Raw genomic sequence first — 16,378 nt, 5'->3', positions numbered from 1 at the left:
GTCAATTTCCCTGCTTCCCCTCCCTCCATTATGTTTTCTTCGGCTCCTCAAGCAATTAACTAAGTTCCTTATTAGCTGCATATAAATTGCCTATCAGTATCAATAGAGGATATTTCTATACAGAAGAATCAACATCAATAAGATTACAGATTTAGACCAAAAGAAAATAAATTTTATAAGCATATTCACATATCAAATGCCTTAAAAAGTTCACTATCCTTAAATGAGAAGCCTATATTAGACTCACCTGTTTGTAAGTTCTTTCTGCTACACAGAGTAAAAAGAAGAAAATCCACACAAGAGATACACGAACCACAAAACTTATTAAAACCATAGAAAGAACCAAGATGTCTTCATTAGAACCAAATGCAATGATATAAAGTTCTGAAGCAGAATATGCTGTGAGCTGTTCCAAGTCGGTAGCTTGGGAAAGTCGGAAAACAAATGGAGTGAAACCCAGGACAAGGGAAATGGCATTTGCAAAAATCTGGTATCCTATGCCTGGTATGTAGCTATTGACCTATGGGGGGAGGAAGGGGAGGAAAGAAATAAATAATATTTGTAGCAATACAAAATTATTTTAGCTTTGATCAGACTGTAGTACTAATAGAAGTGACAATCTTTAAGTTTTTTAATTAGGTTCATTATGAGAAATTTAATGAGGTTTGTTACATTGACAAAAGTAAAAAAAGAGTAACTAGTATTCATATGTGGTATTCATCCTCCTTGCTTCTTTCTCACTGTAACCTCTCCCCTTCTAAGGCTCATTCCATCCTTCTGTATTACTGTCTAGGTCTTTGTTATAATCAATTGGTCTCCTTTGTTGTAATCTACTGGGGGCAGCTAGCTGCCATAATGGAAAAATTGTCAAGCTTGATCAGAGAAGATTCATCTTCCAAAGTTCAGATCTAGTTGCAGATACTTCCTAGTTATATTAAGTTGAGCAGTCATTTAACCCTGTCTGTTTCATTTTTGTCATTTGTAAAATGAAACAGAGAAGAAATACTAAACCATTCCAGTACCTTTGCTAAGAAAACGTTGGAGTCATGAATGACTAGTCAGACACATCTGAAAAAAATCACTGAAAAAAAAAAAGCAAAATTTGGCCTCCAAGTTACTCTAAGAACTTATATAAATTATACTAACTTTCCTCTACTATCTCGCAATTCACTTCATATTCCTCAGCAATCTATAGTAAGGTCACACTTTGGGATCTTATCATTACCCACCACTGTGCCATCTTTATGAAGATGCAGGAAACTCTCCTTTTTTTCTCAACTTATCACCCCCGCTATGGCCTCACTTTTTTCATTTGATATTCTTACTGTACAGTTGACCGGTTAAACTAAAAATTGCCTCCTTAGTCCTCTTCATGCCCTGCCAATCCTAAAGCTTGGATCACCAATCACCATCAGTTTTCTCTGTGATGATTTTCAAGGGAGAAAAGCAAGGTGCAGTAAGTAGAAAGAACACTGTAATAACTTCTAAGTATTTGGGAGATAAAAATTTCAGAAACTAGAAGGTAATCATTGAAGCCTTTTAGATTTCTGAAACCTTCAGCAAGCCAGCTGAGTTAAAACATTAAGAAGAAAGCTGTGGCTTTGTTACAAATCCCTCTTTAAATTATAGATTGATGTAAAATAAGCAGAAAAAATTTGCCAAAGGCATTTGTGGCTGAAGAAATGGGGTGAGTTTCTAATGAAAATATCCAACATAGTATTAAAAATGCATAATTGTTTATCTTTTATCTTCTCTTATATCTCTATTTTATATTAATCTATTTCTATAACATCTCTAATTTATAATTATCAGATAAACTTATATACAATTAATTTATATCTAGTTATCTATCTTTATGCATATATATCTGTATAAACGTATATATGATATATTTAAATATATCATAGTTATTAATTTATATATTAAAATAAATGCTGCAAAATTAGCTTAGTGCTAGCAAACAGCAAGCACTTAATAAATGCTATCTCATTAATTTTCATTCAAATAAGAATAGATGAAAAAATACTCACCCGGTTCATTATCATCCCACTGATTTCGAGCACAGACATTTCAGCTTTCTTGCAGTCATTACCTTCCCATACAATTGCACTGACTTTTTCTAATCCTGGATTGGAGCTATGTAGCCAGGGCAAATGACTCTGAAAAAATAAAAAATGTAACAGCTTAACTCCAGAGCAAAAATGGCTAAGACTTGTTAACAGACATATCTATGATAGATGACGTGAAAATGATAAGAACAAAGTTACAAAAATTTATCAGGTACACAGTTAAGAAATTTTCCTATACTAAAATTATGAAATTTACTCTCAAATGCATAGTAAAACTTACCATTGAGAAATGCTTAAAACTATAACTCTAACATTATATCTACATCTTTATATGGAAGTTCAAACTAGTTTGTGGCAATGAAATGAACATTTCATTGTCTCCTCTGGACCTGCAAAAATATTTCACTATAATTATCATTATAATAAAGAGCTAACATTTATATAGCATGTAATATGTTCCAGACACTGTGCTGTATGCTTTACAATCACTTTCTTATGTGACTTTCACAACATCCTGGGAAGTCGGTGCTATTATTATTCCTATTTTACACATGAAGAAAATAAGGAAAACAGAGAGTCAAGTTACTTGCCCAGGCTCACAAAGCTAGTAAATGTCTATGATCACCTTTGAATTCAGGTGTTTTTGATTCTAGGCCAGTCATTCGAACTACAGCATCACCTAACTGGTAAAGTAAAAAAAAGTTGAAGACTATTGCCAATAAGAGATATTTATTAGTTATTACAGTAAGAAAAAAGGGTCTTAAATGAAAGTTTTAGTACTATTAAAAGCATAATGTTGTTGATAGACTATTTCAATTGTATACAACTCTTTATGACTCCATTTGGAGTTTTTTAAGTAAATATATTGAAATCATTTCCTTCTTTAGCTCATTTTACAGATCAGGAAACTGAGGCAAACAAGATTAAAAGCTAAAGTGAGTCTGAAGCCAGATTTGAATTCAATAAAATGAGTCTTCCTGCCATGATGTTCTATCCATTGTACCATCTGGCTGCTCCTAAATACAAGCCACTCATCAGTATTTTTAAGTCCTAACCAGACAAAAGAAAATTGCTTAGCTCTTCAAAGAGCACAATAAAGAAGTGAGGTTGCAAAATATATATATCATATTAATTTATAGATACCCTAAAAATGTATGTATCGCATAACTTTAATACTTATATTTATTGTCTAATGTTATATAACTAAATGATAGAATTTATAACATCCTTGAGAAGAAAGCTCAAAGAAACTTAAGAAGAAACTCAAAAGTTATCTAGTCCAACCAATTATCTAAACAGGAATTGCCTTTACAATATCTTGATTGCAATGTAGTCAAATTTTAGCATGTCCTATTAGTTCATATAATTAAGTTCGGACCACAAATTGCAATCATTCAGTACTATTATGAGGACTACAACATGCTATTTAAAATATTATTCAGGAATTGTGCATGACCCGAGGGGATTGTAACAAAGGTTTCAAAGACAAGGAATCTATTATTTGCCTCTTGGGGAAATAAAATTACAATGGTATTTTCAATGAAAATGTAAAATAATTAAGCTTTAGAAAATAATGACAGGAAATCAACATTTTTTCTCTTACGTACATATATCTATTAAATATATGACAAAAATATAAAAGTAAAGACAAAATCATTTTTCATTATTTTAATAAGTCATGTCATATTTATTGCTAAAACTCTTATGTTTCATCATTTACTGGGCAAGTAAAATAGCAAAGTCCTATTCCAGAAGTAATTTCTTTATAAAAAGTCCTGGAATTTTGAAAGTTCCATTGAAGTAGTTTTTTAAAGAAGTGAAAGTAAGTCAATTCAACTAAAACAAGTATGTAATTGGTAGGAACAATATTTCACAGTGAATCTACAGAATTCTTTATTTTATTATCACTCTTTTAGAGAGAAAAAAAGGAAGAAGATAGAAAGGGGTTCAAAACCTAGAAGAATAATACCTGATACTCATAGAGCACTTAAGAATTTTTAAAGCTCCAATAGGGAATCCCAGCAATACAAGAAAGCTGCTTCTGAAGTTCAAAGCAACAAATTGAGTAGTTTTCTGGATGCCAAGAATGTTTATATTATACTGATGAGGTGGGGTACCCAAATGAAATTAGGGTTACTGGTGGTCAGGGAGTTAAATAAGGTTTAAATGAGGTCTAGTGGCAGCACAAGGGTAGGGAGTTCTGGGATTCCCTTCTGGCGGTGCAAGACTTCTCTGTAAAGGAATTTACAGACCCGAAAACCTAGATTGATAAAAGAGGTTTATTATGGGAATTGGAAGTAAGGTTAAAGTCTAGTCTAGTTAAGGAAATAGATGAGAATAAAGAAAAGGAGCACTGGAAACCGTATTCCAGTGGACAGAGGTTCCTTGGGATGCCAAGCATGGCATAGCTGGTATTGGAACCTCTGCAAAGAGAGGGTTTTAGTCTGGCTCTTTTATAATAGGGGGTTATGGCTACAAGCTGAAAGGGGCTCCCCCAGGTTGTCTCCTTGCAGGGTTTCAGCTAGGGATAGAATTTGAATTGAATTCAACGGGTTTGGGGACTGAGCCGTCCCCACCCAGATAACAAAGATGAAACTGTTTGTATTTGGGGTGGAGTCCCCTCACTGAGGCAGAGGGGAAGGAGGTTTTTTCCTTTAAGGATTTTCAGTTTGGGGGTTCCCTCTTCAATATTTCTAAGAGACCTGCTATCATTTCAGGAACCTTCCCCCAAGTACTCTAAGCAGAATTCTGCCCTATTCTTTTATTCTCTATTTGAAAAAGAATACTTTAGAAGTCAAAAATTGCTAAAGTGTGAAGTAACATCAGGGATTTTCTACTCCAAAGCTTTCATTTTGTAGATAAGGAAACTGAGGCCCAGAAAGATTAAGTGGCTTGCTCAAAGTCAAATAAGTTAATCAGTAACAGTATAGAAACTAAAACATAGATCTCTTGACTCTGTAGCTGAATGCTAGTTTTACACCCTATACTTTTTCCTTTCCTCTGTAGATGACTGTCTCATTTCTAAGAAAGTAGAAGCACAAGAGAGAAATGAGAAAGATGAGCCTGAGGAAGACTGGAAGAAATAATAGTTAATTAAAAGGGTTACATATAAATGCTTCTTACATATAATAAAAATATTCTTGTTGAACCACACATCTGCCAGTACATAGAAAGAAATATCAAATACTATTTTCTCCTAAAAGCCAAAGAAAATGTCAGTAGATCAAATGAGTTTCTTTTATAATTGTCTTAATTGTTCCCTCATACGTTTTTCCCAGAATAAAGTTTGGAATTTTCTTAATGACTTTTCTCTTAGCAAAATTCCCAACAGCTGAGGCTTTTTATTTATGTTAAAATGCTGAAAAATCTTTGAAATATAAGTAATAATAAAACAGTACAAACAATCCATAGTGACCAATAACTTATACTAGCACTGCAAAAGAAGGAATGATAGCCATCAAAATCAGATTCCACACATAGAAGATTTTGTACCATTTGCAATATTATAATGTTCAACTATAGATCTATATTATGTGAGGAAAAGAAAAAGTACAAGTTTATTTGTGGACTAATGTTACAGCTATTCTCATGCTTTTCAAGAAAAATATGAAGGACAGATTGTAACCTAAAAATTTGATACAGAAGTCTGAACACATTATTTAAATATTTCCTTCCTTCTTAAACACAAGTGTCTTTCTCTGCCTTCTATGGTAAGAGGAAAAATATTCCTTTACATGTTCAGTCATTTCAGTTGTGTCTGTCTTCTCTTGGGGGGGTTTCTTGGCAAAGATACTGGAGTGTTTGCCATCTCCTTCATTAGATCATTTTATAGATGAGGAAACTAAATCAAACAAGATTAATAGGTCTTATATAGGGTCACAGAGTTAAAAAGTATCTGAAACAGGATTTACTTGAACTCAGATCTTCCTGACTACAGACCACACACTCTACTGTGCCACTTAGTTGCACAGCTTTGTACATTGGGTGCAATTTTTCACAGAAAAATAAGAAAAGTGGAGAATTCTTTTATCTTAAGGATTGAAAGAGAAGTGTGCTACATTTAAAAACAATTCATTTTCATCAATACTTGCTTTCAATTATCATTTATTAAAAAGTTATTTTAATATGAGAAATTTGTAATATTTTGTTTTTAAATTTCTTGGAAAATCTCACTTTTATACATTAAAGTCAAAATGCTTTCCTAATTATCTTCTTAAACCTCTCAAAAATATTAAGTAGTAAAAAAGTTAACTTATTTCCTCATAATATCTATTTTGTAATTGTGACCATATTTATATAGCAATATTCTCTCCAAAGAGAATATTAATATTGAAAATTGTAAATCTAAACCCCCAAACTTTTGGCAAAAGGTCCTAAAAGCCAAAGGCAATATATTAGCTATATAACTGAAAATTGTTTAAAGTGGTTGTGTTGCCATACCATGCTTCATAGTATAACTAATAATTTTCTTTGGACAAATGATATTAGGAAGCTTTTATTTTTAGAGTGCTAATTTTTCTGGGTCTTTTCCTTTTCCTTACTTAGCTCATCCCTCTTTCCTTCCTCAATTACATAGCTCATTAATTGCAATGAATTAGTAAACATATTATTATAAAACAATTTTATTTCTCCTAACAGTTTCAATGTTATTCAACAGAATAACTATACATTCTTTTTTAAAACTCTGAAGTCCCTGAATAATGACCATAATGTTGAATTTAATCACCATCCTACACATAAGCAAAATCATCAGATATAGGAAGAGTGTGAAAAAAATTTAATATCTAAGGTCAAGGACTTGCAACCAAGAGGATTGCTTGAATGGAGGCAGAAAACTTAACTCTCGTTTACCTTCTCCAGAAAAAAACCTAAAAATAACTCCAGACAGAACAATAACCAAAAAAATTCCAAAGAGAAAAAGAATACTCCAATCCTGGGAAGTGGAGATCATCTCTGAAAACCATTTTGCCTGAAGCAAATGTCGAACACTCCACCCAAAAGCATAACAGGTGGGCTGAACTTAGCAAAAAAAAAAAAAAAACCTGGTAGAAAGAAGAATTCCATAATAATATGTAAACAACTCAAAGGGGAAAAAATGTATTTTCTACAAGAACCTAAAAAAAAGAAGCAAGAGATATAAAACTCAAGAATTGAAAAGAAAATAATTTGAAACAGAAAGTAGTAAGCCTTACCTAAATAATAAATTCTTTACAAACTAGAAAAAACTAGTAAGAAATACTAGAACAAAATCAAGAATCTGAAAAAAATGTTATCAAAAAGAAATAACCTGTAGATCCAAGGGAGATGATTTCAGAATCATTGGTTTCCCTGAAAACTACAATTTAAAAGTTTGGACACTATATTTCAAGAACTCATAAAATAAAAACCTGCCTCACATATATTAAAACAGAGAACAAAGTAAACCTAGAAAGAATCTACCATTTCCATCCCAAGGTAACTAAAAGGAGAAGTCCCAAAAATGTCATCCCAAAAATCTAGAACATCCAGGCAAAGAAAAAATGTTGCAAGCAACCAGAAATAAGGAGTTCAAATGCTAAGGAACAATACTTATTTGAAACAGACAAAACACAATTGAACACACTCACACTCACACTCTTTCTCTGTCTTTCTATCTCCCCTTCTTCCCTCCTTTCGTCTCTCATTTGCTCTGAGGCAAAGTCCATTTGGGAAACATTTCGTAAGAAAAAGATTTCTGGAAGCTTAACAGAATAGAATCAGAGTGATGAGCACATGCCAAAGTTGCTACTAAAATATGACTATTAAATTTAAGTAAGTTACAGCATATTACCAATATGGTTAGTGTGCAACAAGTGATATAAATATATAATCAAAAAGTAGACCAGTCAGTACATAAGAGCAGGGGAGATTTGGACAGACCAAATGTTATGCTACTATCCACAAAATATTAAGAGACTCACAAAGAAGGTCTCTAATAAATTAGGCAGAGTTTCTATGGAGAATTTATGGAAGAATATGGTCAAAAATCACAAAAGATGACACATCATAAAGGGACTGACATCTACATTGATTAAATCATTATTCCATTGAAATTTATTGAATCTTTGTCCACTGGCTAGTTTGCAAATATAATGTTTTGGGTTTTTTTTTTTAGCATTCTGAGAACTTTAACTACTATATATCTTTTAAAAACTTTTTATTTTAAATGTGAAAGAATTCACTATTTCTCTCTTACATTAAATAATCAATTGTTAATATTGAGGAAATCTAGGATTTTTTGCCTTCCTATTACCTCATTCAGAACCCAGGTCCTTGTAGGTTATTCAGTCAGCATCTGAAGGATATTGTTAATGAAATAAGATTTAATATTCTCCTCAATCTTTTTCAGACTGCACCCAATTGGGGAAGCCCATTGTATTTCTACTTAGGCTTGGGTGGAGGATAGATCTTTTGTCTGGATTGGCAGACAAGAGATGGTCTGGGAGTGTAAGAGCAAATAATCAAAGGCTTATCTCCCATCCCTTCATTAGAATAGGTTTACCTCTCATTATAATATTCATTTTCTCATTTTTAACCAATTAGATTTCAATAGTGTCAGGAACATCCACTCCTCCTCTTTCAAGGGCATATAAGCCTCAAGAGGCAGCTATGATCCATCTTTCATTTGTGAGAGATGGCAAAATGATCTTCCTTTTATTATCTGCTAGCCATAATTAGCATAAATAGCATTCAGGGGCATCCTGAAAGCAGAATTATTAATTATCCAGAAATTTTGTCTCTCAAACTTTTCATTCATCACAAATGATACAAAACAATTACATTGAATTTCACAGGATCATGGATCTGTAGGAAACCTCACAGATCAACAGGTCCAATACTATTATTTCATAATGAAGCAACTGAGAGACCCAGAGAGATTAAAGTGACAAAGCCAAAGTCAGATATAAAAGCACAATGGGGATTTCAAGTCAAATCTAGTGTTCTTTCCTGTTGGATACTGCCATAAATATTTTAAATCATAGATATAGATAGAATGCACTAGATGTATGTTCTCATATGAAGAAAAAAATGCATGAAAAATCACAAATTCTTAAAAATAGAACCAGGATAGGCAGTGGGAAAGATATTATGATTTTTTTTCTTAATTTTAAGAATCCAAGACAAAGTTCCTTAAACACCGAATTTACCTAGTATATTTTAATTCTTATGTGATAAACAAAAACCAACCTGATCCAGAGCTTTTCAAGAATCTGTTATGCAAAGGAAAGTAACTTGTAATCTAAATTCTCAATGTCCTTGTCTTAATAGACTACAAAGATACAAAATAAGAAAACATGTGTGTATCAATGGAATACTGTTTTAGTTTAAGGCAAGTTTTTTTTTTTTCTTTATTCTCTAAAATCTTTCAGAGCTCACAATTTCAATGAAGCATGCAGCTCCATATAATCCAATTGCTGTAAACTAACCTGATGAAAAGGGTCGTCTCTATATTCCTTTTTCATAAATGGATTAACTTGAGGATTTTCCACATCTGTCTCACTGGTACAAGATGAACGGCATTCTGCACAATGTAACAAGTCTTCCCATAATACATCTTCTGTTTCTGATTCTGGCCTTGTACTCTCAGAATCTTGTCTGGAACTTGAACAGCGAGAGCTGCAACTAGTACCCGATTTAGGGGCATCCTGAAAGCAAGATATTCTTTGACATTAATGCAATTTATATATTCTAACCGAAAGGTCTTCTAGAAACCATTACACTGATTGATGCCAGGTTTGGGGGGCAGTTAATTTAAAAAAATTTATCAAAGAATAAGACAGCCAAAGAAGTAACTATCTCTTTTTTCCTATATTTATTATACACTTACATATTATTTCATATTAGATACAAAAAGCACAGCCACCACAATGCTTATGTAATTTTACAGCTCCATGTTAATACTATCATATACTTTTCAATATTTAACATAATAATTATTATAATTGCTTTTTATTTCATAACTTCATATGAATTTCATTATCAGACTTGGAATGAATTAGGTACAAAATTCTATACTCTATATTCTGCATCAAACTCACTGGGTTATATAATTCACATTAAGCATAATAAGTTGTCTCTTCTATAGTTTTAATTTTGCCTTTATTAAGCATCAAAAAATATGAAGCTATAAGTAAACTACAACCTAGAATATAAAAGATCTCCATATTTTTATGAATACTTTTTTTTAAAATAACTTTTTATTGACAGAACCCATGCCAGGGTAATTTTTTTTACAACATTATCCCTTGCACTCACTTCTGTTCCGAGTTTTCCCCTCCCTCCCTCCACCCCTTTCCCCCAGATGGCAAGCAGTCTTATATATGTTAAATGGGTTACAGTATATCCTAGATACAATATATGTGTGCAGAACTGAACAGTTCTCTTGTTGCATGGGGAGAATTGATTCCGAAGGTATAAATAACCTGGGAAGAAAAACAAAAATGCAAGCAGTTTACATTCATCTTCCAGTGTTCTTTCTTTGGGTGTAGCTGCTTCTGTCCATCACTGATCAATTGAAACTGAGTTAGATCTCTTTGTCGAAGAAATCCACTTATGAATACTTTTCAAATGGAAATCCTATATATTTTTTTAAATTTCAATTAAAACTCCAACCAGTAAAACAACTTAAAATAATTACTTTGAAAAAAATAAAAATCTAAAACACCAACTCGGTTTTTGAATCTAGTAAAATAAACCATATATATAAAATCTAATACAAATTTTGTCTCAATTTTCTATTAAACTATTAATAACAATCTTGAATTGTTTTTTAATGAGAAAAATTTGCCCAGGAAAGACTAAGCGAGGATTGAAATATAGAAGATAAGTTTAACATTATTATATTTATGTACCTGTATCTTTGTACTTACTTAGTCTTAAAATTTCCAATATCATCTTGTTTTCACCCCCTTCCTTTAAATCTTCATAACCACTGTGTAATCAAATCAACTGATTTTTTTTCTTGAAGAAGTTTCCTACATTCATATCTTGCTTTCTGTTCCTGACTATCACTGCACTCATTTAGACTTTCATTTACCCCATAACTTAACTAAAGCAAAACCCTTTGCTTTAGCTTCTCCAATTAAAATTCCACCTTACAATGTTCCTAAATCACTAATTTAATTGCGTAATTCCATGGCTTCAAAGATTTCAATAAATAGTTCTCAACCACCTGTCCTAGAAGATAATGTTTAAATTCCTTACACTAACATTTAAGGTCTACCTCGAGTCTTCATCATGCTTCAAAGTCAACCTTTTTTGCCTCATTCCTCCTTGTCCCCCAAATGAATCTTCTAGTTCAACCAAATCCAAGACAGTGGAAAACACAATGACTCAAGAAATAAGATTGCCTACATTTAAATTCTACCTCTGATATTTACTATCTGTGTGACCTGGGCAAGTCATTTAATCTTTTCAGGCCTTAAGTTTTCTCATCCATAAAACAAAATGGCCTCTGAGGTCACTGATAGCTTTACATGTCTTGATCTTAATCATTATCCCATGATCCTGTCTTGTGCCTTTCCCTGATTCATTCCTTAGCTGACCTTTTTATTTTTTCCTATTTGAATCTTCAAGTCTTAGAACAAGTCTCACAATCCCCAAGAAGTTTTTCTGACTAAGAAGCAGTGATCTCCTCCTTCTTTCTTAATGACCTCTACTACCCGTTTGGAAATTAATATTACATCACTTAATAACATATCTTATGTTTTTAATTATTTAACTGTTGATGTGTTTCTGTATTATCTCCTCAAATAGATGACAAGTTAATTGAAGATAAAGAATAAATCTTATTCTTTGCTTTTTCCTAAAATGCTTTGTATGCATTATATTTTACATGCTTATAAAGTATTTAAGTGATTGAGGCTTTAGAAATCTCTACGTCTGCTATGAAGGAATAACACAACACCAATCTGTTGCAGAAAAGTAAATATGGGAAGAATAAGGAACAGAAAGAAATGAAAGAAGAATAAAGTTAACATTACCAGAAAAAAACTTATAACACTCAAAAATTCTAAAAGACTTGAGAACTCTGTTCAAGACAATGACTATGATTCCAGGGGACTGATGATGAAAAATGCTACTCATTTTCTTGAGAGAAGGGTGATGAACTAAATTTGCAGAATAAGATATATATTTTAGACATAGTCAAAGTAGGAGTTTGTTTTGTTTGACTATGAGTGTTTGTTACAATATCCCCTCTCACAATACTGCTGTAAGAAGAAAAGTGAAAAGGGGAGGAGAAAGACAAGGAACCTGTTGGTTAAATTTTTAAAAAATTAAAGGGCAATGAAAGTCTAAAATACTAAAGAGACTTAGTTGTTTTGACCCTTAAAAAAGCAAAGTTATATAGGGTATCCCAAGAACAATATTTCATACTCAAAATTTCTGAAATAGAAAATATTATTAAAGAGGAAAAGCAGCCCAAAATTAATCATATTTACTTAAAATTTGGTTTTAAGTGGCTTGGATTTTTAACAATCTCTACTGGATGGTGAGGCAAAGTGCCTTAGTTATTTTGAGGTGAGAAATTTTATATGCTTGAGAATTTTCACTTATAAAAATTTGAAACTTATTATTTAAAAAAAAAGAATAAAGCTAATGAATTAAACAACTCTAGAAGTATTAAACATGCTATTACTGTTATTTTTGGCTCTTTTGTTTCAGACCTGTGGGTACTCTATCACCTTCCACCAATGCAGATCAGCAAATCAAGTGCAATTTGAAGTCTTAAAAAGTGGCCAGGAACAGGTAACTAATTTGCCCATGCACACACAACTGGTTTGTCAGAGGCAAGACTTGAAATAATGAAGTTATTTCTAAAGCCAATTCCTATTTCCATGTAGCTTTTCCTTTTCATAACATGGTCAAGAACATAAATTTACTAAAATTAATGGTGCATACTGACTAATTTTTATATTTATATTTATTTATAGAACACTAGACAATTTCAGAAAATACTTGCACATAAATTATTTGAGACTCACAGTTATTTTATTATCCCCATTATACAGAAGAGAAAATGGTTAAGTAAGATTAAGTGAATTGCCCAAGGTCATTCAACTTATAAGCACTAAACTTAACTCTGGGTGTAGCTCAGATTTTAATTCTGCCTTTTTTCTACTATATCAAGGTACCTTTTGAAAATAAAGGAATCTGTGGAAAGGCCTAAACAAATTTGGCTTTCACCAAAACACAAAAATTAAAATAGCTTACATTTATATAGTGTTTTTACAGTTAAAATATATCATAACATATATTATCTCATTTGATCCTCAAAATAACCACATTTACATACAAGCATTACTAACTTTACATCTGTGAAAACTGAAACTGGTCCAAGATCACAAAGCTATTTCAGTCAATAAACATTTATTATGTTCCATTATGTAAATGACAGAACCAAGATTTTAACCAAAATTGACTTGATTCTAAGCTCATTACATTATCAAACATATTACAAATGGAATTAATGAGTGTGCTTTTGTACAAATATGATGCCTAACAATGGTTTCCTGAAATGGGAAAAAAAAATTACATCTACACAATCTTTAACTCATACATATCAGAAATTTTGAAATTCAAATTTAAAACCAAAAATCAAAATAAATTAGAAAATTCTGAATTAAAAGAGGACACATAAATCAAAGATTGTTGGCTTTATTCTGACACAAATATGAACACTGAATAAATCATTTAAAAATAACCCTAAAATTAACTACAACAATCTAAAGGTATTAAGTGAGAACCAATACACCTCTTAAAAACAAAGAAATCAGAGTAGATCAATTTTTAAAATAACAGGGAAAAAAAAGGCCATTCATTCATTGGAAAGAATATGTATATGTGTATGCATATGTGTGTGCAAAGACACACACATACATAAATGTGTATATATGTACCATGTATATGTATCACACACATAAACTCATCAACAATTGGTAGACATATTAAACTATATCATTTAGACATAACTGATTGGATTGTTGTACCGAAAGCTGATGATGTAGCTCAACAACAAGCTGTGCAATATATTAAATGGCATCCACAGATGGTAAGCCTGGCAACAAGATTATTTAATAGTTTCACTGATGATGGCAATTGTTGCCAATTTAATTTATAGATAATACTAAATTAGCTAGATTTGTTTACATTGAAAGAAAATAAAATTCATAATAATCTGAATAATCTAAGTTCAGCAAAATATTAAAACAAATAGCAGTAAAGATCTAAAATCATTTGATTAAAAAGAAAATGAGGAAAGACTGATAAACAAAACTATAGAGTAAAAAAATCCAAAAACCATGAATTGTAATAGACAAGATGAATCAGGAAATCAGAAGCACTATTACAAAATCAGAGAAGACTATGAAATTAATGATATGCATTACTAAAATGATAGTATTGAAACTTAATCCTTGCTCTATAATCACTAATAGATGGTATTCTTAATTCATGGTGTCTGTTTCAGCCCTTCTGAGTTTCAAGTCCATTAGAGATTTTCCCTGAAGTTTAACTATGCTGCCACCAGGTGATGGTAGTAAACCACAGTAAAGCCTGATTCACAATGAAAATGTTTTCCATGAAATTCCCTAATTCAAGCTAACTCAAATTCATACTCATGAATTTTGACCAAGTTCAGAAATGTTTATCGCTAAAGATTTTGCACAAGGTGACAAATTTCTTTTGGCCATTGCCTAATGTACCATGACATGTAAAAATATTGTAACCTGTATTGTTTGAGAAAGTAGCCACACCTGATGGATCCTTGAAGCCTGTTTTGTACCAAAGGAAGTCTAGAAAATTCACTAATATGGATTATCTCATCCTCCACAATCCTAGATAAGTTCAAGTACTATACTTCGAAAAGAATGGAAATAGAAAGTTGAATAAGATTTTAACAATTTCTTTATAAATCTGAAGTCTGGATTTCTGAATTTGATATGTAAAAACTGGAAAATTAAATGAAAAATGTTTAGCTATTAACAAAACAGCAATTATTAGAGAAGAAAATGTGAATAGTAAATTGTAAATTTTAAATAAAAAATGAGTTTGATATAATGAACTCAATTATAAAGACTAAGTGCAGAAAAAGCTAATAAGAGTATTATAAAAAATTAACCTTTCTGTATAAAGATATTTAAAAATAAAAATATATGCATTCCAAAAATCCACATTTCCTCATACATAGTTCAAAATTTTCTAATGTTTCATTAATACCTAAGCATTCTACAAGCTAGAATTGGCACTACAAAAATCCAGCTCTTTGTGATCTTAACACACTCCTACAATGTAAGTATTATTCACCAAGTATACTGTTGCACAGAAATCTTCTGGTTAAAGTATAGTTAATGCACTTTATATCATATATCATATATAACATATATCAATGTATATAATATAATACTTAAAATATATCAGTGGATCTGATCTCATTGATGTGAGGACAACTTAAAATAGTCCAGAAAATAACATATCCATGCCTTCTCATTCTATACAGCTCTTTTTCATGTCACCCCATAAATGTGCCACAGTAGGACTACTCAACATGCTAGAAGCCTAGGTCTTAGTGAGATTATAAATAAGAAGTCTTACTGAGATTCAAGTATCAACATGGAACTGCCCCTAACTCTTGTCAGTAGGTGAGCACACCTCATTTTGTGGTCATATTCTCTCTGATTATGCTTTTTGTGCAAATGTGATTCCCTGAAAATTATGATACTTTATGTTTTAAAACCATATGGTGTCATTGAAAAAAATACAAATGTGAAAAAGACAGGTTTCTACATCAAAAAAATTTTGGGGATCTCTGAAAATGTTCAACAATTTCCTAAATGCCTGCAGTTTTTATCCTATTTAATTTTAAGTCTAAATCATTGTTTGCTGTACATTTTTTCCAAGGTATATTACTAATGGTTAATCTTTATGGGCTTTCCATACAACTACATATTCTTCATCAATTTTATTTTTCCTAATCCTAATTACTCAATGAAACACTTGAGTGAATGTGGATAACATTTAGGAAACTCTGAAATGTTTATCTCTAAAAACCAAAGCATCTCTTCTATTTAGATAATAATAGATCTCATCCATGACAATGGCAATCAACTTTTATAAAACTGTATTTTCCTATCTTATGCCTTATAATTACAAGATCAAACAAAATTATCTCCGTGATATGTCTATAAAATACATCTTATAAGTGGAACGTGTCAGATTAAGTTATCTTATACAATACAGGAGAAATCACAAAATCCTTCAATTCAAATGGAACAAAATATAAAATCACATCA

General features: G+C 31.5%; 1 protein-coding gene across 5 annotated transcripts in view; it reads right to left on the bottom strand.

The window, feature by feature from the left end:
• PHTF2 (putative homeodomain transcription factor 2) overlaps window positions 1-16,378 on the bottom strand; it is a 156,938-nt gene that overhangs the window by 15,838 nt on the left and 124,722 nt on the right. For 2 of the 5 annotated variants that reach the window (XM_051962690.1, XM_051962692.1), the window contains 4 exons: window positions 9,515-9,733; window positions 7,682-7,789; window positions 2,031-2,159; window positions 248-520 (listed from right to left, as the gene is read on the bottom strand). In XM_051962690.1, the coding sequence (XP_051818650.1) occupies window positions 248-520; window positions 2,031-2,159; window positions 7,682-7,789; window positions 9,515-9,733 (729 nt within the window). Of the gene's footprint in view, window positions 1-247; window positions 521-2,030; window positions 2,160-7,681; window positions 7,790-9,514; window positions 9,734-10,416; window positions 10,511-16,378 lie in introns of those variants that run through there. The other 3 variants (XM_051962691.1, XM_051962693.1, XM_051962694.1) reach the window with 3 other exon arrangements.

The sequence above is a fragment of the Antechinus flavipes genome, chromosome 5 (genome assembly GCF_016432865.1).
Source record: "Antechinus flavipes isolate AdamAnt ecotype Samford, QLD, Australia chromosome 5, AdamAnt_v2, whole genome shotgun sequence".
NCBI classification, from domain to species: Eukaryota; Metazoa; Chordata; class Mammalia; order Dasyuromorphia; family Dasyuridae; genus Antechinus; species Antechinus flavipes.
Note: the sequence above shows the minus strand (reverse complement) of the source record. Positions and strands in the feature narration are given on the sequence as shown.